Here is a 19705-nt window from a genome sequence, read left to right as displayed (position 1 = left end):
GAGCTCCATTCAGGTGGTCCGTGGATAGTTCCCTTTAAGGTGCACACCTGGGCGGCTGCACATGAGAGAATGAAGGGCCACCCCACTAATTAGTGGAGCCACGCAGGAGCCACGTACCTGGACCCTGGAGATAATGCACATGTAAGGTGGGGTGGTGGCCTTGGGGGGAATAAGGAGTAGGTGGGAGGGGGCAGCGGGATGATAAGAGGGGGGGAATCTGGAACATGCAGGTCTGCAGTGGTCAGAGAAAGAGTCGACTTTCCTCAGCTCCAGGGCTGCAGCTGCCGGGGAGAGGTGGCCCTCAGCCTCAGCTCTGAGGTGGGGAAGAGATCCCCGATCCTTTCCAGCCCCAGCTAGGGGGCTGCCATGGTGGGGGAGAGAGCGAGAGACCCCCCTCCTTCCCAGCCCCAGCTCAGGGGCTGCAGCGGCGGGGGAGAGAGGGCACATCCATCACATTAGAAAGATAAGACAACTGTTATTAAAATATGAGTTGTGTGCTTTTATTTGTAGAACAAAAAAAGTTTATTATTTTTTATATAGTGCTTTTATCCAATAGCTAATGGTATAAACAATGTTTGGAAAGATCATTAAGTGGTCCACCGAGACCCGCAGCAATTTTCAAGTGGTCCATGAAAAGAAAAGTTTGAGAACCACTGATTTAGACGGATTAAAATACATAATTTCCTAATATTACTCTGCTATATAAGCTATTATAGTAGTTTCACAGGGCTGATATGCAATAGTGAGTTTAACAATCTGTTAAAACAAGGTCTATGCTACAAACTTTTTTTGCGATCTATTGTAATGAAGTACCATCAGAACAAGAACTAGTATTAACTTTCTTATATTCTCAAGGTAAAGTGAGTCAAGAAATTTCCAGTTGTGTCAAATATCTGCAAGTTGAAAGGCACACCACTGGTGGGGGCATGTAGGGTAGGTGTAGCTACATGCTGAGTGAAAAGCAGGCTGTGTCCACACTGTGGTATATAGTGTTTGTCACGGAGGTCACGGATTCCATGACTTCTGCAGCATCCCCGTGTGGCTGGCCCAGGAGCCGCCTGAGCAGCTTGGGCAGCCCCCAGGTCAGTCGCATTGGCTGCTTCTGGGGCAGTCTCAGGGCAGTTTTGGGTGTGGGTGAGCTTGGGGTTGGGGCCACTGCTTACTTGGAGGGGGTTTCCCTCCCTCAGCTCCCCTAGCTCCACATGCTGCCTCTGTTGGCAGCCAGGCACCGCCCCTGCAGCTCCCATTGGCCGCAGTTCCCAGCCAATAGGAGCTGCAGAACCGGGGCTTGGGGTGGAGCAGAGGCAACGAGTGGAGTTAGGGAGCTGGGGCCACTGCTTCCCAGAATTTCATCTTGTAATTCCTGCATCAAGCTCATAACTCCTGGCTGAACTAGAGCATGCCTTTTAGAAAAGCATCCAGTTTTGAAAAAATAACATGTGCTTCTTGAAATAATATTCATACAAGAGTAGAATGAAATTCAATCTTAAGTCCTTTTTTTCTTTCTAGGTGTTGCAGATGACTGTAATAGAATTGGGTCTTCATTATATACATTAGGAACACAGGACTCCACAGATATGTGCAAGTAAGATTTTTATTCTTAAAAGTGATTAAATTATGGGACAGATTGCTTCCCAGCAATATGTTAATTTTTACGTAGCCGGGTTGATGTCTATTCATTTGTCAAAATGGATTGAGTCCATAAGAGAGAATAACATCCAAAAGAATGGTTTCAGAGTAACAGCCGATGAAGTGAGCTGTAGCTCACGAAAGCTTATGCTCAAATAAATTGGTTAGTCTCTAAGGTGCCACAAGTACTCCTTTTCTTTTATCCAAAAGAATGGTTTATTTCTCTTCCCTTACCACTCCCCATATGCATAGCAAGCAGATTGTAAGGCATGAGAAGAGCACGTCTAAGATCTGGGTATATGCATGCTTTGTCGTAGTCACAGCAGAGCGATCATGAAAAGTGGCATCATTGTGCACCTCTGTGGATCCCCATTCTTTCCCTAGAGTTGAAAACGAGGTATGCATCCATATGGAGATTTGTGCTCACTCACGCTTTTGGTAATTTTGTCCATTATGTTGCATTTTGTCCAGTATGTTTGATATTCTGAACTAAATTGTACTCCTGGACTCTGCACACTAAAACATAGGCAATTTAAAAAATGTTCTATTAAACTTGCTTGTGAAAATGAAGGCTTAACCATATCAGTTGTACTTGGCATTATTGCAGGAAGGAGCTATATATGAAGTTAACGTACAGAGATTTGTCAATTCACCTCAGTTCTGGTAATACTATACTCCAGTTGCAGTAATAGGCCTTTCTTGCTTTGTACCAAATCTTGGTTTTGTGATCAGGTTATTTAGATCATTGACTGGAAGTTGGACGGAAAACCATTAAAGTCATAATACGTATCTGTTTCCTTCCTAGGTTTTTTCTGAAGGTATCAGAGTTATTTGACAAAACAAGGGTATGTATCATTAAATCTATTTTTAGATGTAAACTTCTGTTTGTAATTGTATATCCCAGTGTGTGCCATGATATTGACAATTAGTATCTTGGGGCAGTGGTCTTTTGATCAGCTTGTGAGTTTTTTATGGTAAGTATTTGAGTATTGGGCAGAGGTGAGGAGAAAGATAGTGTGTTAGGATTTTCAAACTGCTTTTTAAATAAAACTACATTCAAAATGACTCTGTAGACTGTGTGAAAGGGTAAAAGGGAGTCAAGGTGGGCGAGGTAATATTTATTGGACCATCTATTGGTGAAAGGGACAAGCTTTCATGCTTACACAGAGCTCTTCAAAGGATACAGTTTATCTACCTTGTAGCCTGACATTAATTTTACCAAGTATGGGGAGCTAGTCCTCCAAAATGTTAAAAAGTGCTCAAGGTTTTTGTCTGTTACTGCAACAGAAGTGATTTTAAAAGACTTGCATGCAAGAAGATTGCCTCCACGTTATCCCACGAGAAAGCTATCAGGAATAAGAATATAATGCAGTAGATGGAATGGAAAGGACACTAATGGAAAAGGAAATTTTAAAAATATTGAGTTGGGACCTTGAGCAACAATCATTTGAGAGGTCAGCAAATTAGTTATGTAAATAGCTAGTAATCATGAATATTTTAAAACCTATTAGTTTATGCAGACATGGAATAATGAAGACTTTCTGAATCAGGAATGCTTCTTCAGATAAATGATTTACCCTGCTCTGTTAACTACATACGGGTACAGCAATACTGTATTGGGTATATATTTTATTCAAAGACAGTGCACTGTTGAATCAGTTTGCCTTCTCATCACTGAGATTCAACTTCATGAGTGCACCTTTTGAACACAGCTACTGATTTGGTTAAAGCTGGATGTGTTACTGGAATAACATTTTAACACTATAGATGTTGGAGATGAAGGTGGGTGCCAGCAACTGTACAGAACTGGTTGACCTTTCCAGACAGTTCATACAGTGGAATTGGTCTCTTTGAAGAGTATCTGCACTTGAATAGCTGATATGGAGTTAAGACAGAATTTTTATGTTCTGTTAAGATCATATGATGAGAATGTGTATTTTCCTCTGAGGCTGTTTGAACTTCTCTGCCTTTTTCAGTGTACAATAAATTCCACTGAAAGTGGGAACAATGTCCTTGTTAAAAACTGGCTTCCTATAAGACAAACAGGCATACCTTGCGCATTCCTATAAACAGGCATAACTAGCGCATGATGTTAAAAACCTTGATTGTTTAATTTTTTGAAAGTGGTAATATCTGTGTGCATCATGCACTGTTGCTTTGCACGTATCTGCACCTGTACTTACATCAAACAAATGAAAAATTGGAGTCCAGATGTTTTGAGAAAGGCATATCACTTTTTTTTTCTCTCTCTTCTCCCGCCCCCGCCCCCCAGAAAATAGAGGCGCGGGTGTCTGCAGATGAAGACCTTAAGCTTTCTGACCTTCTGAAATATTACTTAAGGGAATCACAAGCTGCTAAGGTGAATTTATGCTTTATGTTCAATGAGGTAGTGCACTTCTTGAAAGAATATTTAGGGATCACCTAAGTGAATATAAATTATGCTAATTTAGTGGATTAGGAAAAATACAAAAATCTCCAGCCTGTTAATTTTTGCTCCCCTCCCCCAGTATTGGATCTTCACTCTTAAGAAAATGGTAACAACAACATTTTGTTTGCTTCCATCTGCAAGGCTAAATATCATTTGTGGATTTAGAAGCAATGAAGGAGTAACTTTGAAAAATTCTGTAAACTACTTATAATTCGCAGATTATTCTAATGACTGTGCTTAATTGAAAAGTAGTCATACAGTTTGACAACTGTTTCATATACTCTAAAATCACTGAAATTAAAACAAATAATTTAAATAAAACTTTATTATAGGCAAAGTTGGTTCCAAAACTGTTTGCTTGGTGTAGGAAGAGACTGTTTTTTGCTTCTTCACACTGTTAAAAGGAATTTACAAAGTTGTCCACATTCAAAAAAAGGTGGTGGTGATGATGGATGCTGCTTACATTTTTTTAATACAGAAGCCTAGTATTGTTTCTCATGCTATGCAGGTATTTTGGATTCATAATCTAAACAATAGCTTGATTCTGATCTGCTGGGAGGATATGGAATTCCCCATACCTGCCTTCTCCTGAGTTTCTTGCAACATCCTCTGAAGCTTTTAGTGTTGGCCACTGTCAGACAGAATACTGGACTAGATGAGACCACTTGTTTGATCCAATATGGGAATTTCTATGCCCCTTTATGTTGCTGGGGTGGGAGGATCTGTTTTGCTATATTCACATGACTAAAATTAGAATAATCTTAACAAGCAGGAATAAAATGAAAATCTTGAGACAAATAAGGTAGTTACGCTCTGATCTGAGGGCTAAAATTGAAGATATCCAACAGTAGGTAATTGTAGATTTTATACATCCTTATACTTTGTTTTTGCAGGATCTCCTATACAGAAGATCTAGGTCACTAGTGGATTATGAAAATGCTAATAAGGCATTGGATAAAGCAAGAGCAAAAAATAAAGATGTGCTGCAAGCTGAGACCACTCAACAAGTGTGTTGTCAGAAATTTGAAAAAATATCTGAATCGGCAAAACAAGGTATTTGAGCAATCTTTGATCACACGTTATATTTGCACTTTTAAAAAAATCTGTTTTCTTGAATAGCCTCAATTTTTCAGACCTTTAGAATATGTTTACTGCTCTGAATTTTCTCTGCTTTTAATCTGTATTTATTTGTGACTTATCTGAGGACATTTCACAGTATTTTCCTTCTATATTAAAGACTAATGGTCTTTCTGGTACCAATATGATGCTTAAACGGCTGAATTTTCTCTAATCAAGATACAAGTAACTAAGTCGTCACTTGTTTTGACATGCACAAAAGTGTAACTGACTGCAGATAGTGAAGACAAATACAATTTTGTCAAGCTCTGTTGAAATGCCCTTACACAACTCTACCTAGCCACTTCAGTGCTGATTTCCATTGACTGCCACATCTCATTGCAGGTGGTTGTAGGTCAGAAACAGAGGAGCCAGTGAGGGGAGTGTTTTGCTGGGGATGCTAGTACTGGAGATTTCTCCGAAATTAAGCGGCTTTGGTGGGTGTAAGGTGCTCCTCCTTTGAAGAAGAGACTGTTCAGTGTGCTGCCTCCTTTCTGCAAGTCTTTTCCCCCTTTGGCTTTATGTTGGCCTAGGGAAATGGTCATCTGACCCAGTCAGCATCCCCTCTCCTAAATTAGCCCCTAGAGCCTACCTCGCTTCCCCATCCACATCAGTCACTAAAATTCTTCTGGCTTTATAAATCTGCCGAAGTTGGTGGCTCTTTGGAGAAAGATTCTGTTAGCCCCTGAAGTGTTTCAACAAGCACACTGTCTTTAGGCTACCTGCCTGATCTGTTCTTCAAATTAATTTTGCCCCAGTATTCTCTGCAGAGCCCTTCACATGCCTGCTTTCACTCATGAGTGAAGGCAAGTTTCTGGGGCAAGCATAGTGATGAAGGGAAAAGAGAAGAATGAATTTAATCTTTAAAAAAAGTGAATTAAAAAAATGAATCATGATTAATCGCACTGTTAAACAAAAAATAGAATACTACTTATAAATATTTTTGGATGTTTTCCAGTGTTTCAAGTGTATTGATTTCAATTACAATACAGAATGCAAAGTATATGGTGCTCACTTTATATTTATTTTTATTATAAATATTTGCACTGTAAAAATAAAATATAGTATTTTTCGATTAATACAAGTACTGTAGTACAATCTCTTTATCATGAAAGTTGAACTTACAGATGTAGAATTATGTACAAAAAATAGCTGCATTCAAAAATAAAACCATGTAAAACTTTAGAGCCTACAAGTCCACTCAGTCCTTCTTCTTGTTCAGCCAATCGCTCAGACAAACAAGTTTTGTTTACATTTGCAGGAAATAATGCTGACCACTTCTGGTTTACCGTGTGACTTGAAAGTCAGAACAGGCGTTCACATGGCACTGTTGTAGCCAGCATTGCAAGGTATTTATGTGCCAGATATGCTAAACATTTGTATGCCCCTTCATGCTTCAACCACCATTCCAGACGACATGCGTCCATGCTGATGATGGGTTCTGCTCAATAACGATCCATGCATGTTCATTTTCAACATATGAGTCAGATGCCACCAGCAGAAGGTTGATTTTCTTTTTTGGTGGCTTGGGTTCTGCATTGGAGTGTTGCTCTTTTAAGATGTCTGAAAGCATGCTCCACACGCTGTCCTGATTGGATTTTGGAAGGCACTTCACATTCTTAAATCTTGGGTCTAGGTGCTGTTGCTATATTTAGAACTCTCATATTGGTACCTTCTTTGCATTTTGTCAAATCTGCAGTGAAAAAGTAGTGTTAAAACGAACAACATGCTGGGTCCTCATCCGAGACAGCTATAACATGAAATATATGGCAGAATGCAGTAAAACAGAGCAGGAGGCATACAGTTCTGCCCCAAGGAGTTCAGTCACAAATTTAATTAACACATTATTTTTTTAACGTGTGTCATCACCATGGAAGCATGTCCTCTGGAATGCTGGCCAAAGCATGAAGGGGTATACAAATGTTTAGCATATCTAACACATAACTACCTTGCAATGCTGGCTACAAAAGCGCCATGCGAACGCCTGTTCTCGCTTTCAGGTAACATTGTAAATAAGAAGCTGGCAGCATTATCTCCCGTAAATGTAAACAAACTTGTTCGTCTTAGCGATTGGCTGAACAAGAAGTAGGATTGAGTGGACTTGCAGGCGCTAACGTTTTACATTGTTTTGTTTTTGTGTAGGTATGTAACAAAAAAATCTACATTTGTAAGTTGCACTTTCATGATAGAGAGATTGCACTTCAGTACTTGTAGGAGGTGAATTGAAAAATACTATTTCTTTTGTTTACCATTTTTACAGTGCAAATATTTGTAATAAAAATTATATAAAGCGAGTACTGTGCACTTTGTATTCTCTGTTGTAATAGAAATCAATATATTTGAAAATGTAGAAAAACATCCAAAATATTTAATTTCAATTAGTATTCTATTTAACAGTTTGATTAAAACTGCGATTAATCGAGATGAATTTTTTTGAGTTAATCGCGTGAGTTAACTGCAATTAATCAACAGCCCTACTTAAAATTTAATATTCTAATTTTTTTTAAAAGGGACACACACTGCTATATGACTCCAAAAGAGCTTTACATATATGAAAATTATGGTTAAGAGAAGCCATCACAATCACACTTTAAATAGCTCCTTCTCTAAGGTTATGTCTGCACTGCAGTTAGACATGCATAACAGGCCCATGACAGATGAATCAGGATCGAGGGGCTTTGGCTAAGGGACTGTTTAATTGCAGAATAGATGTCGGGCTCGGGCTGCAACCTCCCACTTCATAGGGTTTGAGAGCTCAGGGTCCAGCCTGAGCCTGAATGTCTATACCATAATTAAATAGCCCCTTAGTCCGAACACTCTGAGCCTGAGCCAGTTGGCAGAGACTAGCCGCAGGTTTTTAATTGCAATATAGCCATACCCTAACAATGCTGCAATAGCTCTGAGTCCAAATTATAGTCCTTAGTCTTAAACTTGTGATTTTTTCCCCCCTTCGCCCCCATCCCGAGGGGCAAGCGTCTTAATGCTTGAATGCACTGACACTATTTTTAATGGAATCACAAATTATACTTTACAGAACTTGTAGACTTTAAAACAAGAAGAGTTGCTGCATTCCGAAAGAATCTAGTGGAACTTGCAGAATTGGAACTGAAGCATGCTAAGGTAATCAAAACCTATTTTGGTTTGTATTTAAATCTGTTTTTCCATGTTGTATACTTGGATAAGATCAGTTTGGTCATTTCTGAGCTATGTAATGTACTCTCCACCTCCAAAAAGTTCAGTCAGAGCTGATATGAAGTGTGACCATCTTCAGCTGAAAGGCTAACTTTTATAAAGTTGTGAACTATGGAGAATAGGGGTGCATGCATAGACTTTCAGTGGGACTTGTGGTCCTAAGTGCCTTCGGTGCTTTTTGAACATCTCTATTCCATAGAAAATATCTCATGCATTGACTATAGTATTGCTGCCTACAGTATCTGTCTAGGTACCTGTATGACTCTCATTAGCATAATATCCGAGTTTCCTTCTCGGATATTAGTGGATTTTATCCTTGCAACCCCCGCAATGAAGTATGAAAGTATGCCTGAAGCTCATAGAGGAAGTCTGTCACTGAGCAAGATATTGAGGCCAGATCTGTGTATAGATTCTTGAATATACCTCTGAGCCTTGGTTTCTTTTAGTTCACTAGCATAGGATGTTGACTAAGAAACTTCAGTTGCAGATAATTTACTGAACATGCTAAATGGTTTTAAGGAGGTGAATTATTTTTCCCCAAAAGAACGTAAGTGCACTGTCCTTAAGTCATTTAAATGCATTTGAGCAACTTTTTTTTGGTCTTTATGGAGATAATAGCTTACTACTTTTGACAAAGCTGCAGACTGTGGCTATAACATCTTATACCAAGGGATTTTCCAGAAAAGCTATCCTGAACCATCTATTCCTTCAGAATTCACATTATTTAACTGTTACCGTTGTCTGCACTTGCCACTGTTCCCACTAAAACCTTATTTCTGAGAGGATCTATTTTGAATATTTTAGGCTGAAATTAGGCATAGACACTTGAAATTCAGGAGTGTGTATGGATCTGTAAAAATGTACATCCGTGCCACTTTTGTTTAAATTGGTTTGGACATTTCAGTTTGATGTAAAACAGTTTAGTTTGGATGCGTTTTTAATGCTGTGAGAAGAAATGGCTTTTTTTAATGTAATTTTCAAGTAATCTTTTTGCATTACTTTTTCCTTTTATCATCCATCTTAAACTAAACTCAAAATGTATATTTATGTACTAGAAGTACTAGAATATGTGGGATCCTTCACTTAATTCTTATGGATCAGATGGCTTTCACATTTAGCCTTTTAAAAAAGTTTGTGTTTTATATTGGTTTGAGTGTGATGCTTCTTGGGACACCCAGGACTGAGAGTCACCTTGTTACCCTCTGTCTCTAGTGCAAGGGAGTTTTTCTTCTGCCAGCTGGGTGTTAGCTCCCTCACACAGCCAGCCTGTCAGCCACTCAGGCACTCTCCTCTGAGCTATACCAGGTCTGCATGTTGACAATAGATTCAGCCCAGCTCCCAAGTCCCTTCAAAGTGTCTCCTTGTGGTATCTAGCCTCTGACCACCAGATACCCACAGAAATCCCAGATCCTCTGTTCCCAAAGGAACAGTGTCCTCCAGTTTACCAGTGTCACGTTAGGCCACCCCTCCTGTATCACACAGAGCACTTGAGTTCAATTATAGTAAAACAAAAGGAAACTTAAGGAAGAATAGAGATTCAAATAGGAACAAGTGTGAGTGATGGAAACAAGTGGATACATATGAAACAATCATAAAATGCAAATGAGGGCCTAAACTTATGAATAGTTACCTTTCCTATCTAATAAAGTAGATTCTCAAAGTTCAGTCTTTTACTGTGCTTGCTAGACCAAGTAGCTAGGACACAGTCTTTCATGAAGCAACCCTGCTTATCAAGGTACCTCCTCAGTGAATGAATCTGGAGTTTCCTCCCTCCTCCCCCACCATGACCAACTGAATCAGTCTTTTGTCTTTATTCATAGAGAGGGCAATCCCTTCACTGTCCCGCTGTTCCTTTTCACTTCAAGTGGTTTTCATGATTATAGTTTCTTTGATGGTTTTCTGTTGACTTGTTTGGGTTAGTGCAAAGGTAGACAACTGAGCAATACAGTACATACTGTGCTAGCCAGGGAGGGAGACAGCTCCTTTCTGCTTCAATAAGCCCTCCCCGAGCATGTTATTCTCTGGCGACTAACTTTTGCTTGAAGACGGTAAGGAATAACTTTCAATGTAGTTACATTATTCCTTTAAATATTACTCAGACACATATCTCACAATGGTTATCGACAGGTTACAAGCTTTCAGTAGAGACTTCACATACTACCTCTGTGAAAATGGTGTGCTAGTGAGTGGTGTGGTAAGTTTGTCAGGTCTGACAGGAGTTGCTTGTAATGAACAGTGAGCCCTTTGCCAGTTGGTACCAGTGGGCCTCTGTCACACAGAGAAACCCAGGGGGTCCCTGAATGTCCTCATTTCACTTTGTCCAAAAGATGCTGTGTATTTTGGGAATGGTGTAAAATTTTACCTTTTAATTTACCAGAGATGGGAATCGGGGACACTGTGCATCCAAATACTGTGTTCAAATACTGAGTTCTTATTTTAGTCTATAAGAACTTAGATTTCCAAGCATAGACAGTTTGCTTGGAATCTGTATGTAGTCATGAATCTATAGTACTTCCTTTTGCAGTATTTGCTTTAATGTATGCTGCAAATTCCTTCCCTCTCCAGTGATTTAGTTACCCAGATTTCCTCACTTCCATTCATACTTTCCAGGGAACAGTAATGCTAATGCTACTCACAGATTGAGACCTTCGAAAAAACTGATAAATTCAGACTCCACTTTGTCTCTGACCTAATGGTCTCAGTTTTCCATTCTCAACTCTAGCACTCTGTTTACTACTTTGGAGTCTCCTTTGACCTGCTGCTCACAAACTGGGAAGAATTAGTAGGGGAAGCTAAAGTGGATGGGAACCTGGGAGGCAGTGACCATGAGATGGTCAAGTTCAGGATCCTTACACAAGGAAGAAAGGAAAGCAGCAGAATACGGACCCTGGACTTCAGAAAAGCAGACTTGACTCCCTCAGGGAACTGATGGGCAAGATCCCCTGGGAGAATAACATGAGGGGGAAAGGAGTCCAGGAGAGCTGCTGTATTTTAAAGAATCTTTATTGAGGTTACAGGGACAAACCATCCCGATGTGTAGAAAGAATAGTAAATATGGCAGGCGACCAGCTTGGCTTAACAGTGAAATTCTTGCTGATTTTAAATACAAAAAAGAAGCTTCCAAGAAGTGGAAGATTGGACAAATGACCAGGGATGAGTATAAAAATATTGCTCGGGCATGCAGGAGTGAAATCAGGAAGGCCAAATCACACCTGGAGTTGCAGCTAGCAAGAGATGTTAAGAGTAACAAGAAGGGTTTCTTCAGGTATGTTAGCAACAAGAAGAAAGTCAAGGAAAATGTGGGCCCCTTACTGAATGAGGGAGGCAACCTAGTGACAGAGGATGTGGAAAAAGCTAATGTACTCAATGCTTTTTTTGCCTCTGTCTTCACGAACAAGGTCAGCTCCCAGACTACTGCACTGGGCAGCACAGCATGGGGAGGAGGTGACCAGCCCTCTGTGGAGAAAGAAGTGGTTTGGGACTATTTAGAAAAGCTGGACGTGCACAAGTCCATGGGGCTGAATGCGTTGCATCCAAGAGTTCTAAAGTAGTTGGCGGATGTGATTGCAGAGCCATTGGCCATTATCTTTGAAAACTCATGGCGATCGGGGGTAGTCCCGGATGACTGGAAAAAGGCTAATGTAGTGCCCATCTTTAAAAAAGGGAAGGCGGAAGTTCCTGGGAACTACAGGCCAGTCACCCTCACCTCAGTCCCTGGAAAAATCATGGAGCAGGTCCTCAAGGAATCAATTCTGAAGCACTTAGAGGAGAGGAAAGTGATCAGGAACAGTCAGCATAGATTCACCAAGGGCAAGTCATGCCTGACTAATCTAATTGCCTTCTATGACGAGATAACTGGTTCTGTGGATGAAGGGAAAGTGGTGGACGTGTTGTTCCTTGACTTTAGCAAAGCTTTTGACAGTTTCCCACAGTATTCTTGCCAGCAAGTTAAAGAAGTATGGGCTGGATGAATGGACTGTAAGGTGGATAGAAAGCTGGCTAGATTGTCGGGCTCTACGGGTAGTGATCAATGGCTCCATGTCTAGTTGGCAGCCGGTATCAAGTGGAGTGCCCAAGGGTCGGTCCTGGGGCCGGTTTTGTTCAATATCTTCATAAATGATCTGGAGGATGGTGTGGATTGCACCCTCAGCAAGTTTGCAGATGACACTAAACTGGGAGGAGAGGTAGATACGCTGGAGGGTAGGGATAGGATACAGAGGGACCTAGACAAATTGGAGGATTGGGCCAAAAGAAATCTGATGAGGTTCAACAAGGACAGGTGCAGAGTCCTGCACTTAGGACGGAAGAATCCCATGCACCGCTACAGACTAGGGACCGAATGGCTCAGCAGCAGTTCTGCAGAAAAGGACCTAGGGGTTACAGTGGACGAGAAGCTGGATATGAGTCAACAGTGTGCCTTTGTTGCCAAGAAGGCCAATGGCATTTTGGGATGTATAAGTAGGGGCATTGCCAGCAGATCGAGGGACGTGATCGTTCTCCTCTATTCGACATTGGTGAGGCCTCATCTGGAGTCCTGTGTCCAGTTTTGGGCCCCACACTACACGAAGGATGTGGAAAAATTGGAAAGAGTCCAACGGAGGGCAACAAAAATGATTAGGGGACTGGAACACATGAGTTATGAGGAGAGGCTGAGGGAACTGGGGATGTTTAGTCTACAGAAGAGAAGAATGAGGGGGGATTTGATAGCTGCTTTCAACTACCTGAAAGAGGGTTCCAAAGAGGATGGCTCTCGACTGTTCTCAGTGGTAGCAGATGACAGAACAAGGAGTAATGGTCTCAAGTTGCAGTGGGGGAGCTTTAGGTTGGATATTAGGAAAAACTTTTTCACTAGGAGGGTGGTGAACACTGGAATGCGTTACCAAGGGAGGTGGTGGAATCTCCTTCCTTAGAAGTTTTTAAGGTCAGGCTTGACAAAGGCCTGGCTGGGATGATTTAATTGAGGATTGGTCCTGCTTTGAGGAGGGGGTTGGACTAGATGACCTCCTGAGGTCCCTTCCAACCCTGATATTCTATGATTTTATGATAGTATCCAAGTCCTGCTTTTTCAAATATTGCAAAGCTCAAAATACCTGTACATTAGAGATCTGATCTGCAGACAGCGTCATTAATGGAGCAAGGGAATGTATAATAGAAAATTCTGTTCAACTTGATCTTGGTTATGAAATAAAACAAATTCTTAGATTAATTTAGTTAATTCAATTCTTTTATTAAGCCTGTTAGTGCTTGTTGGTCTGTCTGGTGGCACAAAATGCTAGTGTACTTTGCATTCCTTTTAGATCTCAGGAAATTATAACAACTCATGATGCCCTTGTATAATCTAATTTTGTTTTAACAATGTGACACAATGTGAAAGAGAAACTAAAGCTGTAGCAAGATATTGTAGTGTAGTTATATTATTTACCTTTAAGCTTCTATTGACCACCTTCAAATTTTTAGATACTCCTCTGATCTGTTGAATCAAATGATTGCAGTTGACTACTTCAGGACAATCTAAAGGAAACTTAAAACTTCAAAATGATCATTTTGAATAGTTTTGGTTGTGGTCAAGAGATGCTTATTCAGAGTGGTAATTTTCTGACCAAGATGTCTTTGCCTCTCTCAGATTTTAGATTGCTATCTCTGGAATGGTCATAATAGGCATACGTCATTCAGTCACTGGCAAAATGGAATGCTGGTAAAAACCTGCTTCAGACCTCCAAATAACGTTTTTTTTTTAATAAGAGATCCTTTTTTTGGCTCTGGTGGATTTTCATTTTAAGGAACTGTTAAAATGGTGTGGGGGAGAGAACAAACCCCAGCAATGACCCTTCAGGAATTAGGTAGGAGGCTTTGATACTAAGGCTTATTTTGATAAAGTCATTAGTGGGACCAGTAAAACTTTAAGGGTATGTCACTCTGGCAATTATGAAAATTATGGGGCAGGCTTTCAATCTCCTTACTATTTGACTGAACACCAGAAGCTGTTTGTTTAAACCTTCCTCCCAAATGCTGGAATTATGAATAAGAACTTATTTTCATGAAAAGTTCTGTAAATTTGTAAATAACATCCACTGTACCTCAAAGTCTTATCATCTTTCTCAGAATTGGTGAGATGGGGAGTGACTGAGGCCTTGTGCCCCCTCTCTGGAACTGAATTTTTGGAAGGGGGATTATGTAAATTCCATATACATTTTTAGATGTGATCTAAGGGGAAAACTAAAAGGAAAACTGAATTTTAAATGTTACCCTCCTTTGCCAGTAGAGGGTAAAGCTGTTTCTGTGGTACCTTTTTAGACAAGTGAAAACCTCCAGACAGTTCTAAACTATGCAGGTTTGTGTAGCTTGTGACTGCTAGAAAGTAAATTAATAGAAGATTAGGGTTGGAAGAGACCTCAGGAGGTCATCTAGTCCAACGCCCTGTTCAAAGCAGGACCAACCCCAACTAAACCATCCCAGCCAGGGCTTTGTCAAGCCTGACCTTAAAAACCTCTAAGGATGGAGATTCCACCACCTCGCTAGGTAACCCATTCCAGTGCTTTATCACTCTCCTAGTGAAATAGTTTTTCCTAATATCCAATCTAGACCTCCTCCACTGCAACTTGAGACCATAGCTCCTTGTTCTGTCATCTGCTATCACTTGTAACAGCATAGCTCCATCCTTTTTGGAACCCCGCTTCAGGTAGTTGAATGCTGCTATCAAAACCCCCTTCACTCTTCTCTTCTGCAGACTAAATAAGCCCATTTCCCTGAGCCTCTCCTCATAAGTCATGTGCCCCAGCCCCCTAATCATTTTCGTTGCCCTCCGCTGGACTCTTCCCAATTTATCCACATCCTTTCTGTAGCTCTCCATAGCTTGGTTTCTAGGCGAACTCCCTCTGTTTGCTTCTCCTCTGTTATGGAAATAATCGGACAATAGTAGTATTACTATCTTTTCTGAGTGAGGAGTACCTGAAAGAATATCTTTAACAGAAATCTCAGTCATCCTTTTACAACTGAGAATTTAACTCTGAAAGAAAGGACGATGACAGACCTCTGTGGTAAATTTGTTGTGTTTTGTATCACAAATAAGCTTTTGTTGTGATATGTATGGGAAGGATGTGAGATGTAGTGGAGAAGTTATTTAAACTAACCAAATTCAGAAAGTGTACTAGATCTCAATTTCTGATGAGCAGTTCCTTGAGATTGGCTTCCTATGTTCAACAGATCTTTCGAAGAGATCAGAATTGCTTAAACAAAAATATTTTACAAATGTTTTATAGCTATCCATGCTGCTTAATAAGTAATGAATTTTATCTTCATTTAAAAATATTTTATATCTCAGAAAATAGGGAAACGTGGTCATCATTTTCTTTATTTCTACAGGGTAACTTGCAGCTGCTGCAGAGCTGCCTGGCAGTGTTAAATGGAGACACATAAAGCACTCTGTCCATCCACTAACAAGGGCTGCCTTCTTCTGGATTTTGTTTTCATGACTTTTAATAGGGATTTGCATCTCACCGGAGAAATCAGTTGGCAAAGTATGCCTAAATAATCTCCTCTTGTCTGAAAAAGTGAAGACTATATGAAGCAACAGCATACTCATTTATGCACATGTACTCACACACACGTTTATTTAATCATTGTATGCTTTCATTGTTCAGAAATCAAATGTCCTGTTTCTTTGTGAAAGTAGCCAATATAATTATGTTCATGTTATGAATAGTATTATGGTATGGCTGCCAATCTTATTTACCTTTGTAAGTAATTTCTGAAGTTGCCCGTTTGAATGCATTGTTCAAATGGATTAAATATTGCCATTAGATGTTTGAATATTGTTGTTATAAAGCATTGTATGCATTGTCTTAGTTTTTCCATGTCCTGGTATCAAGCATCTTAATATGATTTTTTCCAAATAATGAACATTTCTTAGAAATTTTGGAGAACTTTGTGTAATCTTTATAATTATGATTTAAAAGGAAAAGAAAATGCATTTGTATGTTTGCCTTAACTTGTAGACTAATCCCGATAATTGTAAAATAAACTGTGAAATCAGTGATTTTTTTCCTAAAATTATGCAGTCATTGTATCATCTATAATAATTTAAATAGGCATTTGTAGCAAATCTGGTTTATTTGATCAGCATTTTCTCCTCTCATCCTCTGAAGCAAATTGTCGAATAGTGTTGGATTGGATTGACCCTGCTTCCAGCTATACTCTTCCAATAACTCTTCTCCCTTAAATCAGAACGTTTATTAGCTTGTTTATCTACTGGTACCATCTAGTTCACTTAGATGTTTTTTCAGACTTGGTTACCATTCTATAGGAAAGTAATTTTTAAAAAGAGTTTGGTTTTTTTAGTAGGAAAGAGGAAGAGGAGTGGCAAAAGCATGAGTTTAGAAAGCAGGGGAGGCAGTCAAAGAGACAATGTTGCAGTTCACCCCTTCTTGGTTAAACACAAGTGGCTCTGCCTCAAAAAAACAAACAAACAAAAAACAACCACAAAACCAACGATTTGGACATGAAGGAGTGGCAGGAATGACAGAGAAAGGTCACATTTCCCTGACCAAAATTTTAGGCTGTGACTCTTACTGACTTTGGATCCTTAGGATATGTCTACACTGGCAGAGTTACATCGCCGCTCAGAGCGCTGAAGGGAAACCGCTGATGTGTGTTCACACTGTCAGCTGCCTGCACAATAGCGTGTTCACACTTGCGGCACTTGCATCGGTATTCGGAGCGGTGCACTCTGGGCAGCTGTCTCACAGAGCATCTCTTCCTCTTCTGCTGCTAAGAGTTGTGGGAAGACGGAGGGGGTCGCGGGGCCTCCTGGGTCATGTCCCAATGCCCTGTGATGCATTGCTTCACGTCCCAGCAATCCCTGTGCTTCCGTCTGTTGTGGCGTCATCTTTCAACGGTTTGTGTACTGCACGTCCTGCCTCTTCGGTCTGCAGGAATGGATCCCACACTGTTGACCAATATGCTGCTCACTCTCTCTAACACGTCTCGCGTGGCAGTGGAGTTATTCCTTAAACTACAAAGTCAAGAGGAGTTTGACATAGATCTCACCACGAGTAATAGCTATGACACGAGATTGCTTGTGGCATTCACAGAGGTGTTGCTTTTGGGCTTGGGAAACAAACACTGAGTGGTGGGATCAGATCGTCATGCACGTCTGGGATGACGAGCAGGGGCTGCAGAACTTTCAGATGAGGAAAGCCACATTCATAGGACTGTGTGATGAGCTCACCCCAGCCCTGTGGGGCAAGGACATGAGCATGAGAGCTGCCCTGCCATTGGAGAAGCACGTGGTGATAGCACTGTGGAAGCTGGCTACTCCAGACGGCTACGGATCGGTCGCTAACCAGTTTGGAGTGGGAAAGTAGACCGCTGGACTTGTATTGATGGAAGTGTGCAGGGCCATTAATCACATCCTGCTTTGAAAGACCGTGATTCCTGGCAATGTGCGTGATATTGTGGATGACTTTGAACAAATGGGCATCCCTAACTGTGGAGGGGCGATAGATGGCACGCATAGTCCACTTCTGGCACCAGACCACCTAGCCACCGAGTACATTAATCGGAAGGGATATTCTCTATGGGTCTCCAGTTTGTTTGTGGATCACTTTGGGCGTTTCACAGACATTACTGCAGGCTGGTCTGGAAAGGTGCATGACACACACATCTTTCAGAACACTGGCCTGTTCAGGAAGCTGCAAACAGGGACTTTTTTCCCAGACCAGAAGATCACCTTAGGGGAAGTCGAAGCGCCCATTGTGATCCTGGGAGACTCTGCCTACCCTTAATGCCATGGCTTATGAAGCCATACACAAGGAACCTTGACAGCAGCAAGGGGTGGTTCAGCAACAGGCTGAGCAAGTGCAGAATGACTGTTCTGTACTTTTGGCCGTTTAAAGGCCTGCTGGTGCTGCCTATGTGGGAGGCTGGACCTGGCCGATGGCAATATTCCTATGCTTATAGCTGCGTGCTGTACGCTCTCTAATATTTGTGAAGGGAAGGGTGAAAGCGGTCCAGCCCTGAGTGAAGCTGAGGCTCAGCACCTGGAGGTTGAATTTGAACAGCCAGAGACCAGGGCTATTAGAGGGGTGCAGAATGGGGCCATAAGGATCAGGGATCCCTTGAGGCAACAATTCAAAGCTGAAAGCCACTAATTGTTGCTATGCTTGGGAGTGCAGTGGTTGTAATGCTAGGAGGTAATTGTGATTAGTGCAGATGATGCACTATGAAGGTTTAAGAAAATTGCCGGTTGCTTTGCAAGGGCTCTGTTTGCTTTCAATTAATGGAATAAAGATTGCTTTCAAACCAAAACAATTATTTTATTAAAAAACAACTGGAGGAGAGAGACAAACAAAAAAACACATCAGCACTGAGGGGCATGGGGAAAGAGAGGGCCCTTGGAGGAGGTGGGGTCCCAGGACGGTTAAAGATTTGTGTATGTCCAGGTATCATATACAACCTTGTCGTTTGGAGTACAGTGCAGCAGGTACTGTACTTCAGCAGGGCTAAACTGCAGAGGGATGAGTGTTGAGTGCAGTGGGTCCTGGGAATCTACAGGGCTGGACTGTGATGGGGCAGGAGTGGAATGCAGTGGGTACAGTGGAGCCAAGATGTTTTTAAGAGTATTTTGGCAGTGTCCCAGGGAGGGGAGGGGGGCGCCTGGGAAAGAGTTTTGTGACAGCATCTGAAGGGGAGGATGGGCGCGGAGCTGCTCGGTGTGCAGTGCTATAGCGTCTGGGAGTGTGTCCACTTTGTGCTCCATAACATTTAAGAGCTTCCGTGGCTTCGTTCTGGTGTGCCGCATTCTCCTGTCACTCCCTCTTCTCACTGTTCCTCTCCTTCAATTCTTGTTTTTTGGTCGCGGAGTGCATCATGACATCATGCAGGAAGTCCTCTTTAGTTCTTCGTGGCTGCTTTCTAATTCTGCGCAGCCGTTCAGCTGGTGACAACAAAGAGGGAGGCTGGGCTCCCAAGGTCATCTCTGTGAATCCAAAATGCAACATTTTACAGAAGCAGTATTCTTGGGGAGAGCCAGCACTGTAGGGGGGGGCCTTATAATCATTACTGTCCCCACATTTTCCACAGGCTGTGTTTATTATGGAAGATATCTCACTGCTGAGGGTGAGCAGGGAATCAAGGGAGGGTATCTTCAAGACTGCGGCTTCCGTCCTGGCCCTTATGCCGCTTGCCTGTGTGCAGCAATGGTCTCCCTTCCCCGTCTCAGTGATGGCAGAGTGGTGCGGTAAAGTTACCCTTAATGGGGCAAGAAACAAAGCAACTCTGCCAGAGAACCCGCAGTAGCGGATTGCCCAGTGTCTCCATGACAGGTTTGTGGAGATCTGAGGC

General features: G+C 41.5%; 1 protein-coding gene across 3 annotated transcripts in view; it reads left to right on the top strand.

Annotated features, from left to right (window-relative positions):
- Nucleotides 1-16414, top strand: part of SNX6 (sorting nexin 6) — a 50376-nt gene extending 33962 nt beyond the window's left edge. For 2 of the 3 annotated variants that reach the window (XM_037900587.2, XM_043548727.1), the window contains exons 9-14: nucleotides 1510-1585; nucleotides 2435-2474; nucleotides 3902-3988; nucleotides 4951-5110; nucleotides 8208-8293; nucleotides 15728-16414. In XM_037900587.2, coding sequence (XP_037756515.1) covers nucleotides 1510-1585; nucleotides 2435-2474; nucleotides 3902-3988; nucleotides 4951-5110; nucleotides 8208-8293; nucleotides 15728-15781 — 503 coding nt within the window. In that variant the 3' untranslated portion in view covers nucleotides 15782-16414. The remainder of the gene's footprint in view (nucleotides 1-1509; nucleotides 1586-2434; nucleotides 2475-3901; nucleotides 3989-4950; nucleotides 5111-8207; nucleotides 8294-15727) is intronic. The other variant, XM_043548728.1, reaches the window with a different exon arrangement.
- The last annotated feature ends 3291 nt before the right edge of the window (nucleotides 16415-19705 follow it).

Source organism: Chelonia mydas, chromosome 6 (genome assembly GCF_015237465.2).
Source record: "Chelonia mydas isolate rCheMyd1 chromosome 6, rCheMyd1.pri.v2, whole genome shotgun sequence".
Classification (NCBI taxonomy): Eukaryota; Metazoa; Chordata; order Testudines; family Cheloniidae; genus Chelonia; species Chelonia mydas.
The sequence above is the reverse complement of the archived record's forward strand: the minus strand, read 5'-3'. Positions and strand labels throughout refer to the sequence as shown.